This window comes from Stegostoma tigrinum, chromosome 47 (assembly GCF_030684315.1).
Source record: "Stegostoma tigrinum isolate sSteTig4 chromosome 47, sSteTig4.hap1, whole genome shotgun sequence".
Classification (NCBI taxonomy): Eukaryota; Metazoa; Chordata; class Chondrichthyes; order Orectolobiformes; family Stegostomatidae; genus Stegostoma; species Stegostoma tigrinum.
This window is the reverse complement of record NC_081400.1, coordinates 6,094,383-6,110,946: the sequence shown is the minus strand read 5'-3', so window position 1 is coordinate 6,110,946 and position 16,564 is coordinate 6,094,383. Positions and strand designations below refer to the sequence as shown.

The window sequence follows — 16,564 nt, the reverse complement described above, 5'->3', positions numbered from 1 at the left end:
TCCATAATATACACAGGGGCTGCTATTCTCTATAACATACACAGGGACAGCTATTCTCGGTTAATATACAAAGGGGCTGCTGTTCTCTATAATATACACAGGGACTGCTATTCTCTATAATATACACAGTGACTGCTATTCTCTGTAATATACACAGAGGGGCTGCTATTTTCTATAATATACACAGGGACTGCTATTCTCTATAATATACACAGGGGCTGCTATTCTCTATAACATACACAGGGACAGCTATTCTCGGTAATATACAAAGGGGCTGCTGTTCTCTATAATATACACAGGGACTGCTATTCTCTATAATATACACAGTGACTGCTGTTCTCTGTAATATACTCAGTGACTGCTATTCTCGGTAATATACACAGGGACTGCTATTCTCTATAATATACACAGGGACTGCTATTCTCGGTAATACACACAGGGACTGCTATTCTCTATAATACACACAGGGACTGCTATTCTCGGTAATACACACAGGGCCTGCTATTCTCTATAATATACACAGGGGCTGCTATTCTCTATAATATACATAGGGGCTGCTATTCTCGGTAATACACACAGGGACTGCTATTCTCTATAATATACACAGAGGGGCTGCTATTCTCGCTAATACACACAGGGGCTGCTATTCTCTATAATATACACAGAGGGGCTGCTATTCTCTATAATATACACATGGGCTGCTATTCTCTATAATATTCACAGTGACTGCTGTTCTCTATAACATACACAGGGGCTGCTGTTCTCTACAATATACACAGGGACTGCTATTATCGGTAATACACACAGGGGCTGCTATTCTCTATAATATACACAGAGGGGCTGCTATTCTCTATAATATACACAGGGATTGCTGTTCTCTATAATATACACATGGGCTGCTATTCTCTATAATATTCACAGTGACGGCTGTTCTCTATGATATACACAGGGGCTGCTGTTCTCTATAATATTCACAGGGACTGCTATTCTCTATATTATACACAGGGGCTGCTATTCTCTATAATATACACAGGGGCTGCTATTCTCTATTAAATACACAGGGGCTGCTATTTTCTATAATATTCACAGTGACAGCTGTTCTCTATAATATACACAGGGGCTGCTGTTCTCTATAATATACACAGGGACTGCTATTCTCTATAATATACACAGGGCCTGCTATTCTCTATAATATACACAGGGGCTGCTGTTCTCTATAATATACACAGGGGCTGCTGTTCTCTGTAATATACACAGGGGCTGCCGTTCTCTACAGTATACACAGGGGCTGCTGTTCTCTATTACATACACAGGGACTGCTGTTCTCTATAATACACACAGGGACTGCTGTTCTCTGTAATATTCACAGGGGCTGCTGATCTCTATAATATACACAGGGGATGCCGTTCTCTATAATATACACAGGGGCTGCTATTCTCTGTAATATACACAGGGTCTGCTGTTCTCTGTAATATACATAGGGGCTGCCGTTCTCTATAAGATACACAGGGGCTGCTGTTCTCTGTAATATACACAGGGGCTGCTGTTCTCTATAGTATACACAGGGGCTGCTGTTCTCTATCATACACACAGGGGCTGCCGTTCTCTATAATATACACAGGGGCTGCTGTTCTCTATAATATACACAGGCGCTGTTATTCTCTATAATACACACAGGGACTGCTATTCTCTCTGATATACACAGGGACAGCTATTCTCTATAATACACACAGTGACTGCTGTTCTCCATAATGTACACAGGGGCTGCTAATCTCTAGAATATACACAGGGACTGCTATTCTCTATAATACACACAGTGACTGCTGTTCTCCATCATAGACACGGGGGCTGCTATTCTCTATAATATACACAGGGACTGCTATTCTCCATAATATACTCAGGGGCTGCTATTCTCTATAATATACACAGGGACAGCTATTCTCTATAATACACACAGTGACTGCTGTTCTCCATAATAGACACGGGGGCTGCTATTCTTTATAATATACACAGTGACTGCTATTCTCCATAATATACACAGGGGCTGCTATTCTCTATAATATACACAGGGACTGCTATTCTCTATAATATACACAGGGGCTGCTATCCTCGGTAATATACACAGGGGCTGCTGTTCTCTGCAATATGCACAGGGGCTGCTGTTCTCCATAATATACACAGGGTCTGCTATTCTCTATAATACACACAGGGACTGCTATTCTCTATAATATACACAGGGGCTGCTGTTCTCTTTAATATACACAGGGGCTGCTATTCTCTACAATATATACAGGGACAGCTATTCTCTGTAATATACACAGGGACTAGTATTCTCCGTAATATACACAGGGGCTGCTGTTTTCTATAATATACACAGCGGCTGCTGTTCTCTCGAACATACACAGGGACTACTATTCTCCGTAATATACACAGGGACTGCTATTCTCTATAATATACACAGTGGCCACTATTCTCTGTAATATACACAGGGACTACTGTTCTCTACAATATACACAGGGGCTGCTGTTCTCCATAACATACACAGGGACTGCTGTTCTCCACAATATACACAGGGGCCGCTCTGGTCTATAATATACACAAAGACAACCATTCTCTTTATATACACAGGGACTGCTGCTCTCTACAATATACACAGGGACTGCTATTCTCTATAAGATACACACGGACTGCTATTCTCTATAACATTCACAGGGACTGCTATTCTCTATAATATACACAGGGACCGCTGTTCTCTATAATATACACAGGAACTGCTATTCTGTATAATATACACAAGGACTGCTATTCTCTATAATATACACAAGGACCACTGTTCTCTGTAATACACACAGTGACTACCATTCTCTATGATATACACAGGTGCCGCTATTCTCTATAATATACACAGGGGCCACTATTCTCTGTAATATACGTAGGGACTACTGTTCTCGGCCATTCTCTATGATATACACAGGTGCCGGTATTCTCTATAATGTACACAGGGGCCACTATTCTCTGTAATATACACAGGGACTACTGTTCTCTATAATACACACAGGGACTGCTGCTCTCTACAATATACACAAGGACTGCTATTCTCTATAATATACACAGGGACTGCTATTCTCTATAATATACACAGGGGCCACTATTCTCTATAATACACACAGGGACTGCTATTCGCTATAACATACACAGGGGCTGCTATTCTCTATAATATACAAAGCGGCACACTTCTCTATAATACACACAGCAACTGCTATTCTCTATAATATTCACAGGGGCCACTATTCTCGATAATATACACAGCAGGTGGTGTTCTCTATAATGTACACAGTTAGTTGTATTCTGCCTAATATACACAGGGACTGCTATTCTCTATAATATACACAGGGGCTGCTGTTCTCTATAATATACACAGGGGTTGCTATTCTCTGTTATATACACAGGGGCTGCTATTCTCTATAATATTCACAGTGACGGCTGTTCTCTATAATATACACAGGGGCTGCTGTTCTCTATAATATCCACAGGGACTGCTATTCTCTATATTATACACAGGGGCTGCTATTCTCTATAATTTACACAGGGGCTGCTATTCTCTGTTATATACACAGGGGCTGCTATTCTCTGTAATATTCACTGGGGCTGCTGTTCTCTATAATATACACAGGGGCTGCCGTTCTCTATAATATTCACATGGGCTGCTGTTCTCTATCATATACACAGGGGCTGCTATTCTCTATAATACACACAGGGACTGCTATTCTCTATAATATACACAGGGACAGCTATTCTCTCTCATACACACAGTGACTGCTGTTCTCCATAATATACACAGGGGCTGCTATTCTCTATAATATACACAGGGACTGCTATTCTCCATAATATACACAGGGGCTGCTGTTCTCTATAATATACAGAGGGACAGCTATTCTCTATAATACACACAGTGACTGCTGTTGTCTTTAATATACACAGGGGCTGCTACTCTCTATAATATACACAGGGGCTGCTGTTCTCTATAATATACACAGGGGCTGCTGTTCTCTATAATATACACAGGGGCTGCCGTTCTCTACAGTATACACAGGGGCTGCTGTTCTCTATTACATACACAGGGACTGCTGTTCTCTATAATACACACAGGGACTGCTGTTCTCTGTAATATTCACAGGGGCTGCTGTTCTCTATAATATACACAGGGGATGCCGTTCTCTATAATATACACAGGGGCTGCTATTCTCTGTAATATACACAGGGTCTGCTGTTCTCTGTAATATACATAGGGGCTGCTGTTCTCTATAAGATACACAGGGGCTGCTGTTCTCTGTAATATACACAGGGGCTGCTGTTCTCTATAGTATACACAGGGGCTGCTGTTCTCTATCATACACACAGGGGCTGCCGTTCTCTATAATATACACAGGGGCTGCTGTTCTCTATAATATACACAGGCGCTGTTATTCTCTATAATACACACAGGGACTGCTATTCTCTCTGATATACACAGGGACAGCTATTCTCTATAATACACACAGTGACTGCTGTTGTCCATAATGTACACAGGGGCTGCTAATCTCTATAATATACACAGGGACTGCTATTCTCTATAACACACACAGGGGCTGCTATTCTCTATAATATACACAGGGGCTGCTAATCTCTATAATATACACAGGGACTGCTATTCTCTATAATACACACAGTGACTGCTGTTCTCCATCATAGACACGGGGGCTGCTATTCTCTATAATATACACAGGGACTGCTATTCTCCATAATATACTCAGGGGCTGCTATTCTCTATAATATACACAGGGACAGCTATTCTCTATAATACACACAGTGACTGCTGTTCTCCATAATAGACACGGGGGCTGCTATTCTCTATAATATACACAGGGACTGCTATTCTCCATAATATACACAGGGGCTGCTATTCTCTATAATATACACAGGGACTGCTATTCTCTATAATATACACAGGGGCTGCTATCCTCGGTAATATATACAGGGGCTGCTGTTCTCTGCAATATGCACAGGGGCTGCTGTTCTCCATAATATACACAGGGTCTGCTATTCTCTATAATACACACAGGGACTGCTATTCTCTATAATATACACAGGGGCTGCTGTTCTCTTTAATATACACAGGGGCTGCTATTCTCTACAATATATACAGGGACAGCTATTCTCTGTAATATACACAGGGACTAGTATTCTCCGTAATATACACAGGGGCTGCTGTTTTCTATAATATACACAGCGGCTGCTGTTCTCTCGAACATACACAGGGACTACTATTCTCCGTAATATACACAGGGACTGCTATTCTCTATAATATACACAGTGGCCGCTATTCTCTGTAATATACACAGGGACTACTGTTCTCTACAATATACACAGGGGCTGCTGTTCTCCATAACATACACAGGGACTGCTGTTCTCCACAATATACACAGGGGCCGCTCTGGTCTATAATATACACAAAGACAACCATTCTCTTTATATACACAGGGACTGCTGCTCTCTACAATATACACAGGGACTGCTATTCTCTATAATATACACACGGACTGCTATTCTCTATAACATTCACAGGGACTGCTATTCTCTATAATATACACAGGGACCGCTGTTCTCTATAATATACACAGGAACTGCTATTCTGTATAATATACACAAGGACTGCTATTCTCTATAATATACACAAGGACCACTGTTCTCTGTAATACACACAGTGACTACCATTCTCTATGATATACACAGGTGCCGCTATTCTCTATAATATACACAGGGGCCACTATTCTCTGTAATATACGTAGGGACTACTGTTCTCGACCATTCTCTATGATATACACAGGTGCCGGTATTCTCTATAATGTACACAGGGGCCACTATTCTCTGTAATATACACAGGGACTACTGTTCTCTATAATACACACAGGGACTGCTGCTCTCTACAATATACACAAGGACTGCTATTCTCTATAATATACACAGGGACTGCTATTCTCTATAATATACACAGGGGCCACTATTCTCTATAATACACACAGGGACTGCTATTCGCTATAACATACACAGGGGCTGCTATTCTCTATAATATACAAAGCGGCACACTTCTCTATAATACACACAGCAACTGCTATTCTCTATAATATTCACAGGGGCCACTATTCTCGATAATATACACAGCAGGTGGTGTTCTCTATAATGTACACAGTTAGTTGTATTCTGCCTAATATACACAGGGACTACCATTCTCTATAATACACACAGGGGCCGCTGTTCTCTATAATATACACAGGGACACTCTTCTGTATAATACACACAGAGACTGCTATTCTGTATAATATACACAGGGGCCACTATTCTCGATAATATACACAGCGGGGCGGTGTTCTCTATAATATAGACAGGGAGTGGTGTTCTGCCTAATATACACAGGGATTACCATTCTCTATAATACATACAGGGGCCGCTGTTCTCTATAATATACACAGGGACTGCTGTTCTCGAGAATACACACAAGAGCCACTATTCTCTAAAATATACGCAGGGGCCACTATTCTCTATAATATACAAAAGGACTACCATTCTCTATAATATACACAGGGTCTGCTATTCTCTATAATATACGTAGGGGCTGTTGTTCTCTATAATATACACAGGGGCTGCTGTTCTATATAATATGCTCAGGGGCTGTTCATCTCTATAAGAGGCACAGGGGCTGCTGTTCTCTATAATATTCACAGGGACTACCGTTCTCTACAATATACACAGGGACTGCTATTCCCTATAATATATGCAGGGATTGCTATTCTCTATCATACTCACAGGGACTGCTATTCAGTATAATACACACAGGGCTTGCTATTCTCCATCATTCACACAGGGACTGCTATTCTCTATAATACACACAGGGACTGCTATTCTTTATAATATACACAGGGACTACTATTCTCCATAATACACACAGTGGTCACTATTCTCTATAACCTGCACAGGGACTGCTATTCACTGTAATACACACAGGGACTGCTGATCTCTATAATACACACAGGGACTGCTATTCTCTAATAATATACGCATGGGCTGCTATTCTCTGTAATATGCACAGGGACTACTGTTCTCTACAATATACACATGGACTGCTATTCTCCATAATATATGCAGGGACTGCTCTTCTCTATAATACACACAGGGTCTGCTATTCTCCATAATACACACAGGGACTGCTATTCCCTATAATATACACAAGGACTGCTATTCTCTATAATCTGCACAGGGACGGCTATCCTCTATAATGTACACAGGGACTACTATTCACTATAATATACACAGGGGCTGCTATTCTCTATAATGTATACACAGACTGCTATTCTCCGTAATATACACAGGCACTACTGTTCTCTATAATATACACAGGGGCTGCTGTTCTCGAGAATATGCACAGGGGCTGCTGTTCTCTATAATACACACAGGGGTCGCTATTCTCTATAATATACACAGGGGTCGCTATTCTCTACAACATACACAGCGACTGCTATTCTATATAAAATACACAGGGACCGCTCTTCTCTGTAATATACACAGGGACTACCATTCTCTTTAATATACACAGGGACTGCTATTCTCTATAATACACACAGGGACTGCTATTCTCTATAATATACACAGGGGCTGCTATTCTCTATAATATACACAGGGACTGCTATTCTCTATAATATATGCAGGGGCTGCTATTCTCTATAATACACACAGGGACTGCTATTCTCTATGATACACACATGGACTGCTATTCTCTTTAATACACACAGGGACTGCTATTCTCTATAATACAAACAGGGGCTGCTATTCTCTATAATATACACAGGAGTCGCTATTCTCTATAATCTGCACAGGGACTGCTATTCTCTGTAATATACACCAGGGCTGCTATTCTCTGTAATATACACCAGGGCTGCTATTCTCTATAATATACAGAGGGACTACTGTTCTCTATAATATACACAGGGACTGCTATTCTCCATAATACATCCAGGGGCCGCTATTCTCTATAATATACACAGCGGCAGCTGTTCTCTATAATATACAAAGGGACTGCTATTCTCTATAATATACACAGGGGCCACTATTCTCTGTAATATACAGAGGGACTACTGTTCTCTACAATATACACAGGGACTGCTCATCTCTATAATGTACACAGGGACTGGTATTCTATCTAACATACACAGGGGCTGCTGTTCTCCCCAATATTCACAGGGGCCGCTCTTCTCTATAATATACACAGAGACAACCATTCTCTTTATATACACAGGGACTGCTATTCTCTATAATATACACAGGGACTGCTATTCTCTATAACATTCACAGGGACTGCTATTCTCTGTAATATACACAGCGACTGCTGTTCTCTATAATATACACAGGCACTGCTCTTGTCTATAATATACAGAGGGGCTGCTGTTCTCTATAATATACACAGGGACTACTGTTCTCTATAATATACACAGGGTCTGCTATTCTCTATAATCCACACAGGGACTGCTATTCTCTATAATACACACAGGGAATGCTCTTCTCTATAATGTACACACAGACTGCTATTCTCTATAATACACACAGGGAGTGCTCTTCTCTATAATGTACACACAGACTGCTATTCTCTATAATATACACAGGGGCTACAATTCTCTATAATATACACAGGGACTACTGTTCTCTATAATATACACAGGGACTGCTATTCCCAAAACATAACCAGGGACTGCTGTTCTACAGAATATACACAGGGGCCGCTCTTATCTATAATATACACAGAGACAACCATTCTCGAAAACATACACAGGGAATGCTGTTCTCTCTCATACACACAGGGTGTACCATTCTCTGTAATATACACAGGGGCCGCTATTCTCTATAATATACACAGGGACTGCTAATCTCTATAATATACACAGGGACTGCTATTCTCTACAACATACACAGCGACTGCTATTCTATATAAAATACACAGGGACCGCTCTTCTTTGTAATATACACAGGGACTGCTATTCTCTATAACATACACAGGGACTGCTATTCTCTATAATATACACAGGGACCACTGTTCTCTATAATACACACGGGGACTACCATTCTCTGTAATATACACAGGGGCCGCTATTCTCTATAATATACACGGGGACTGCTAATCTCTATCATATACACATGGACTGCTATTCTCTACAACATACACAGGGACTGCTATTCTATATAAAATACACAGGGACCGCTCTTCTCTGTAATATACACAGGGACTACCATTCTCTATAATATACACAGGGACTGCTATTCTCTATAACATACACAGGGACTGCTATTCTCTATAATGTACACAGGGGCCACTATTCTCGATAATATGCACAGCGGGTAGTATTCTCTACAATAAAGACTGGGAGTGGTATTCTGTCTAGTATACACAGGGACTACCATTCTCTATAATACACACTGGGACCGCTGTTCACTAGAATACACACAGGGGCCGTCTATTCTCGATAATATACACAGGGGCTGCTATTTTCGATAATATACACAGGGACTACCATTTTCTCTAATATACAAAAGGACTACCATGCTCTATAATATACTCAGGGACTGCTATTCTTTATAATATACACAGGGGCCGCTATTCTCTATAATATACACGGCGGCCACTATTCTCGATAATATACACAGGGGGTGGTATTCTCAATAATATACACAGGGACTGCTGTTCTCTATAATATACACAGGGACTGCTATTCTCTATAATATACACAGGGATTGCTGTTCTCCACAATATACACAGGGGCCGCTCTTCTCTATAATATACACAGAGACAACCATTCTCTTTATATACACAGGGACTGCTATTCTCTATAATATACACAGGGACTGCTATTCTCGATAACATTCACATGGACCACTGTTCTCTGTAATACAGTGACTGCCATTCTCTATAATATACACAGGGACTGCTATTCTCTATAATACACACAGGGACTGCTATTCTCTATAAGATACACAGGGACCGCTGTTCTCTATAATATACACAGGGACTGCTATTCTCTATAATATACACAAGGACTGCTATTCTCTATAATATACACATGGACAACTGTTCTCTGTAATACAGTGACTACCATTGTCTATAATATACACAGGGGCCACTTTTCTCTACAATATACACAGGGACTGCTATTCTCTATAGTATACACAGGGACTGCTATTCTCTATAATATACACAGTGACTGCTATTCTCAATAATATACACAGGGACTGCTATTCTCTATAATATACACAGAGACTACCATTCTCTTTCTATACACGGGGACTGCTATTCTCGATAATATACACGGGGACTACTATTCTCTTTAACATTCACAGGGACTGCTATTCTCTATAATATACACAGGGGCCACTATTCTCGATAATATACACAGTGGGTGGTGTTCTCTATAATATACACAGGGAGTGGTATTCTGCCTAATATACACAGCGACTACCATTCTCTATAATACACACAAGAGCCACTATTCTCTATAATATACACAGGGTTCACTGTTCTCTACAATATTAAAAAAAACTACCATTCTCTATAATATACACAGGGGCCACTGTTCTCTACAATATACAAAAGGACTACCATTCTCTATAATATACACAGGGGCTGCTATTCTCTAAAATATACACAGGGGCTGCTATTCGCTATAATATATTGGGACTGCTATTCTCTATAATATACACTGGGGCCGCTATTCTCGATAATATACACAGGGGGTGGTATTGTCTATAATATACACAGAGAGTGGTATTCTGCCTCATATACACAGGGACTACCAATCTCTATAATACACACAGGGGCCGCTGTTCTCTATAATGTACACAGGGACTGCTATTCTCTATAATACACACAGGGACTGCTATTCTCTATAATATACACAGGGACTGCTATTCTCTATAATACACACAGGGACTGCTATTCTCTATAATATACACAGGGACTGCTATTCTCTATAATACACACAGGGACTGCTATTCTCTATAATATACACAGTGGTCACTATTGTCTATAACTTACACAGGGACTGCTGTTCTCCACAATAAACACAGGGGTCGCTGTTCTCTATAATACACACAGGGGCTGCTATTTTCTATAATATTCACAGTGACGGCTGTTCTCTATAATATACACAAGGACTGCTATTCTCTATAATATACACAGGGACTGCTGTTCTCTATAATATACACAGGGACTGCTATTCTCTATACTATACACAGGGACTGCTATTCTCTATAATATACACAGGGACTGCTGTTCTCTATAATATACACAGGGACTGCTGTTCTCTATAATATACACAGGGACTGCTATTCTCTATAATATACACAGGGACTGCTGTTCTCTATAATATACACAGGGACTGCTATTCTCTATAATACACACGGGCTGCTATTCTCTATGATATACACAGGGACTGCTATTCTCTATAATATACACAGGGACTGCTATTCTCTATAATACACACAGGGACTGCTATTTTCTATAATATTCACAGTGACGGCTGTTCTCTATAATATACACAGGGACTGCTATTCTCTATAATATACACAGGGACTGCTATTCTCTACAGTACACACAGGGACTGCTATTCTCTAAAACATTCACAGGGACTGCTATTCTCTATAATATACACAGGGACCACTGTTCTCTGTAATACACACAGGGTCTACCATTCTCTATAATATACACAGGGACCGCTATTCTCTATAATATACACAGGGGCTGCTATTCTCTATAATATACACACGGGCTGCTATTCTCTATAATATACACAAGGGCTGCTGTTCTCTTTCATATACACAGGGACTGCTATTCTCTCTAATACACACAGGGACTGCTATTCTCTCTCATACACACGGGGACCGCTATTCTCTACAATACGCTGAGTGACTGCAATTCTCTATAATATACACAGGGACTGCTATTCTCTGTAATATACACAGGTGCTGCTATTCTCTATAATATACACAGGGACTGCTATTCTCAATAATCTCCACAGGGACTGCTATTCTCCCTAATACACACAGGGACTGCTATTCTCAATAATCTCCACAGGGACTGCTATTCTCCCTAATACACACAGGGACTGCTATTCTCTATAATCTCCACAGGGACTGCTATTCTCCCTAATACACACAGGGACTGCTATTCTCTATAATCTCCACAGGGTCTGCTATTCTCTCTGATACACACAGGGACTGCTATTCTCCCTAATACACACAGGGACTGCTATTCTCTCTAATACACACAGGGGCTGCTATTCTCTATAATACACACAGGGACTGTTATTCTCTATAATACACACAGGGACCGCTATTCTCTATAATATACACAGGGACTGCTATTCTCTATAATATACATAGGGGCTGCTATTCTCTATAATATACACAGGGGCTGCTATTCTCTATAATATACATAGGGGCTGCTATTCTCTATAATATACACAGGAGCTGCTGTTCTCTATAATATACACAGGGACTGCTATTCTCTATGATATACACAGGGACTGCTATTCTCTATAATATACACAGGGGCTGCTATTCTCTATAATACACACAGGAGCTGCCATTCTCTATAATATACACAGGAGCTGCTGTTCTCTGCAACATACCCAGTTGCACGAATGCTCCTTTCCGAAGTTCATTCCCTCCCCCTCTCCTCTCAGTCAGCCCTGGCCAATGACAGGCAGCCACCTTACCATGTTGCGGTCCTCTTCCGTCACCAGGGACCCGTCCGGTCGATAGTACATGAGCCGGTGCGTGCCTGGGAGGAGGTTCCTGTAGGGAGGGGAGAAGTCAGGTGCTATGTGAATGTTCCCGGCTGCACCATCAGTGACACCCCAGCGTCACGGGCTGTGCGTTTGCTCTGACAACCCCAGTGAAGGTGAGACAGACATGGGAGGAAGCACAGGGGCCAGAAATCCAAAACACAGACGGGCATTTCTGCAGAAACTCAGCAGGCCATGGGGAGAGTGTGACACATTTAACGTTTAGGATTGAGAGACCCTTCTTCAGAAACACAAAGTACAGTTCGAACAGCACCGATCTGCAGAGGGATCTTGGGGTTCAAGTCCTGAAAGTGACCCCACAAGTAGATAGGGGCGTATGGAAGGTGTATGGCACGCTCATCTTTATTGGCCAGGGAATTGAGTACAAGAGTCAGGATGCCATCCTGCAGCTTTACAAGACTTTAATTTACACTTTAGAGTATTGTGAGATAACAAGGTGTGGGGCTGGATGAACACAGCAGGCCAAGCAGCATCTTAGGAGCAGGAAAGCTGACGTTTCAGGCTTTGACCCTTAGGCCTGAAACATCAGCGTCCTCTCCATTTACTATCTAAATGGAGTCAAGTTAGGTAAAGGGGAAGCACAACGAGATCTGGGTGTTCTTGTACATCAGTCAATGAAAGCAAGCATGCAGGTACAGCAGGCAGTGAAGAAAGCGAATGGCATGCTGGCCTTCATCACAAGAGGAATTGCGTATAGGAGCAAAGAGGTCCTTCTGCAGCTGTACAGGGCCCTGGTGAGGCCGCACCTGGAGTATCGTGTACAGTTTTGGTCTCCAAATTTGAGGAAGGACATTCTTGCTATTGAGGGAGTGCAGCGTAGGTTCACGAGGTCAATTCCCGGAATGGTGGGACTATCATATGTTGAAAGATTGGAGCGACTGGGCTTGTATACACTTGAGTTTAGGAGGATGAGAGGGGATCTGATTGAGACGTATAAGATTACTAAGGGATTGGACACTGTGGAGGCAGGAACCATGTTTCCGCTGATGGGGGAGTCCAGGACCAGAGGACACAGTTTAAAAATAAGGGGTGGGCCATTTAGAACAGAGTTGAGGAAAAACGTCTTCACCCAGAGAGTGGCGGATATATGGAATGCTCTGCCCCAGAAGGCAGTGGAGGCCAAGACTCTGGATACTTTCAAGAAAGAGATGGATAGAGCTCTTAAAGATAGTGGGATCAAGGGTTATTGGGATAAGGCAGGGACAGGATACTGATTGTGGATGATCAGCCATGATCGTAATGAATGGTGGTGCTGGCTCGAAGGGCCGAATGGCCTACTCCTGCACCTATTGTCAATCGTCTGTTGCTGCTTGGCCTGCCATGTTGCACCAGCTCTACACCTTGTTATTTTGGATTCTCCAGCGTCTGCAGTTCCTACTGTTCAGTTCTGGTCCCCATGTTACAGGAAGGATGTGGAGTGGGTGTGGAAGAGGGATACCGGGATGCTGCCTGGATTAGAGGGTATGAGCTATAAGGAGGGGCTGGAAAAACCCTGGTTGTTTTGTCTGGAGGCTGAGGGGAGACTTGATCAAAGTCTGTAAAATTATGAGATAGAGTTGACACTCAGAATCTTTATGCCCAGAGTTGAAATGTCTAATACTAGGGGCGCGGGGGCGGGGGGGGGGGGGGGGGTGCATTTAAGGTGAGAGGGGGTAAAGTTCAAAGGAGATGTGAGGGGCAAGGTTTTTTTAACACGGAGAGTAGAAGGAGGGTGGAATGTGCTGCTGGGGGTAGGGCTGGAGGCGTTTAAGGGGCATTTCGATAAGCACACGGATATGCATGGGATGGAGGGATGTGTGCCAAGGGGCAGGCAGGAAGGTTCAGTTTAATTTTGTGCCGACTTCGTAGGTCGAAGGGCCTGTTGCATAAGACCTAGGAGCAGAAATCAGGCCGTTCAGCCCGTCGTGTCTGCCCCACCATGGCGAAAAAGTTTCTCAACCCCACTCTCCCCTCGATCCCATAATGCTGTCCTGTTCTATGCTCCAACTCCTCCCAAACTGGACGTTATCAGCGTGTTTGGATGGAAATGTGGGAGGAATTATTTGTGGGAACAGTGAAATATTCTCGGTATAAAGAGCTACGCATCTGCAGTAAAGATTAGAGACGTACCCTGTTCTTTTGGAGCGAAGCAGGTAATGAAGAATTATTTAGGTATCTCCGTATAAAATAAAGCAGATTGCAGGCAGGGGTTCAGTCACGAGGGTAAGAATTCTGGGATGTGCAGTTTGCAAACACACTCACTGTCAGGCAGAGGCACAACACTGTTTGCCCACTGGAGTCAGAGAAATTGAAGCATCCCAGCCCTTACAAGGCAAGGGGAGCTGAGGGGAGGGATGGGGAGAAGGTGGTTCGACCCAGCAGATTGGCGCCGAGGGAGCGGGGCGCTCTCTGAGGGGCGGTGCTGCGGGAGCGGGCGCTGTCCAAGGGTCGGCGCCGAGGGAGCGGGTGCTGTCGGAGGGTCAGTGCTGAGGGAGCGGGAGCTGTCCGAGGGTCAGCACCGAGGGAGCGGGAGCTGTCCGAGGGTCGGCACCGAGGGAGTGGGCGCTGTTGGAGGGTCAGCGCCAAGGGAGCGGGCACTGTCGGAGGGTCAGTGCTGAGGGAGCGGGCGCTGTCGGAGGGTCAGCGCCGAGGGAGCGGGCGCTGTCGGAGGGTCAGCGCCGAGGGAGGGGGCGCTGTCGGAGGGTCAGTGCTGAGGGAGCGGGCACTGTCAGAGGGTCAGCGCTGAGGGAGCGGGCGCTGTCGGAGGGTCAGCGCCGAGGGAGGGGGCGCTGTCGGAGGGTCAGCGCTGAGGGAGCGGGCGCTGAGGGAGGGTCAGCGCTGAGGGAGCGGGCGCTGTCGGAGGGTCAGTGCTGAGGGAGCGGGCGCTGTCGGAGGGTCAGTGCTGAGGGAGTGGGCGCTGTCGGAGGGTCAGCGCTGAGGGAGCGGGCGCTGTCGGAGGGTCTGCGCTGAGGGAGCGGGCGCTGTCGGAGGGTCAGTGCTGAGGGAGCGGGCGCTGTCGGAGGGTCAGTGCTGAGGGAGCGGGCGTTGTCGGAGGGTCAGCGCCGAGGGAGCAGTCAGTGTGCAATAAATAGACGCTTTGAATCGGAAGCGTTGGGACATTCCAGCCTCCCATGGAAGGCTTTGGGAAAGATCCCAGAGCAAACTGAGCCAGATCCGAGCTGAGGCAGTGTTGTGGTCGAACAGCCTCGTAGCCAGCGCCGTCCCCCACGGCTGAGCGATGCAGCGACATCTCAGAGCAGGCCAACACTCACTCATTCCGTTCCAGCTCCAACACGAAGCTGCTCCCCTCCATTCCGATGGTGCACTGCAGGGAGATCGGGAAGCCATCCTGCAAGATCCGAGAACACCAGGCACCTCACAGTCTGTCTCTCGAAAGGAATGGGCTGGGGGTTTCGACAAACTCATCCACACTGTTACCTCCCCCCCACCCAACCAACACTCCCCGGGACAGGGACAGCACAGGGTTAGATATAGGGTAAAGCTCCCTCTACACTGTCCCCCCCATCCAAGACTCACAGGGACAGCATGGGGTTAGATACAGAGTAAAGCACCCTCTACGCTGTCCCCCCCATCAAACACTCCCAGGGACAGGGACAGCACGGGGTTAGATACAGAGTAAAGCTCCCTCTACGCTGTCCCCCCCATCAAACACTCCCAGGGACAGGGACAGCACAGGGTTA

General features: G+C 44.0%; 1 protein-coding gene across 1 annotated transcript in view; it reads right to left on the bottom strand.

Moving 5' to 3' along the window:
- Positions 1 to 16,209, bottom strand: part of LOC125449697 (uncharacterized) — an 80,107-nt gene extending 63,898 nt beyond the window's left edge. The window contains exons 1-2 of the mRNA XM_059642983.1: positions 16,136 to 16,209; positions 12,795 to 12,873 (exon numbers count right to left, since the gene is read on the bottom strand). Of these exons, the coding sequence (XP_059498966.1) occupies positions 12,795 to 12,873; positions 16,136 to 16,176 (120 nt within the window). The 5' untranslated portion in view covers positions 16,177 to 16,209. The remainder of the gene's footprint in view (positions 1 to 12,794; positions 12,874 to 16,135) is intronic.
- Positions 16,210 to 16,564: the final 355 nt, after the last annotated feature.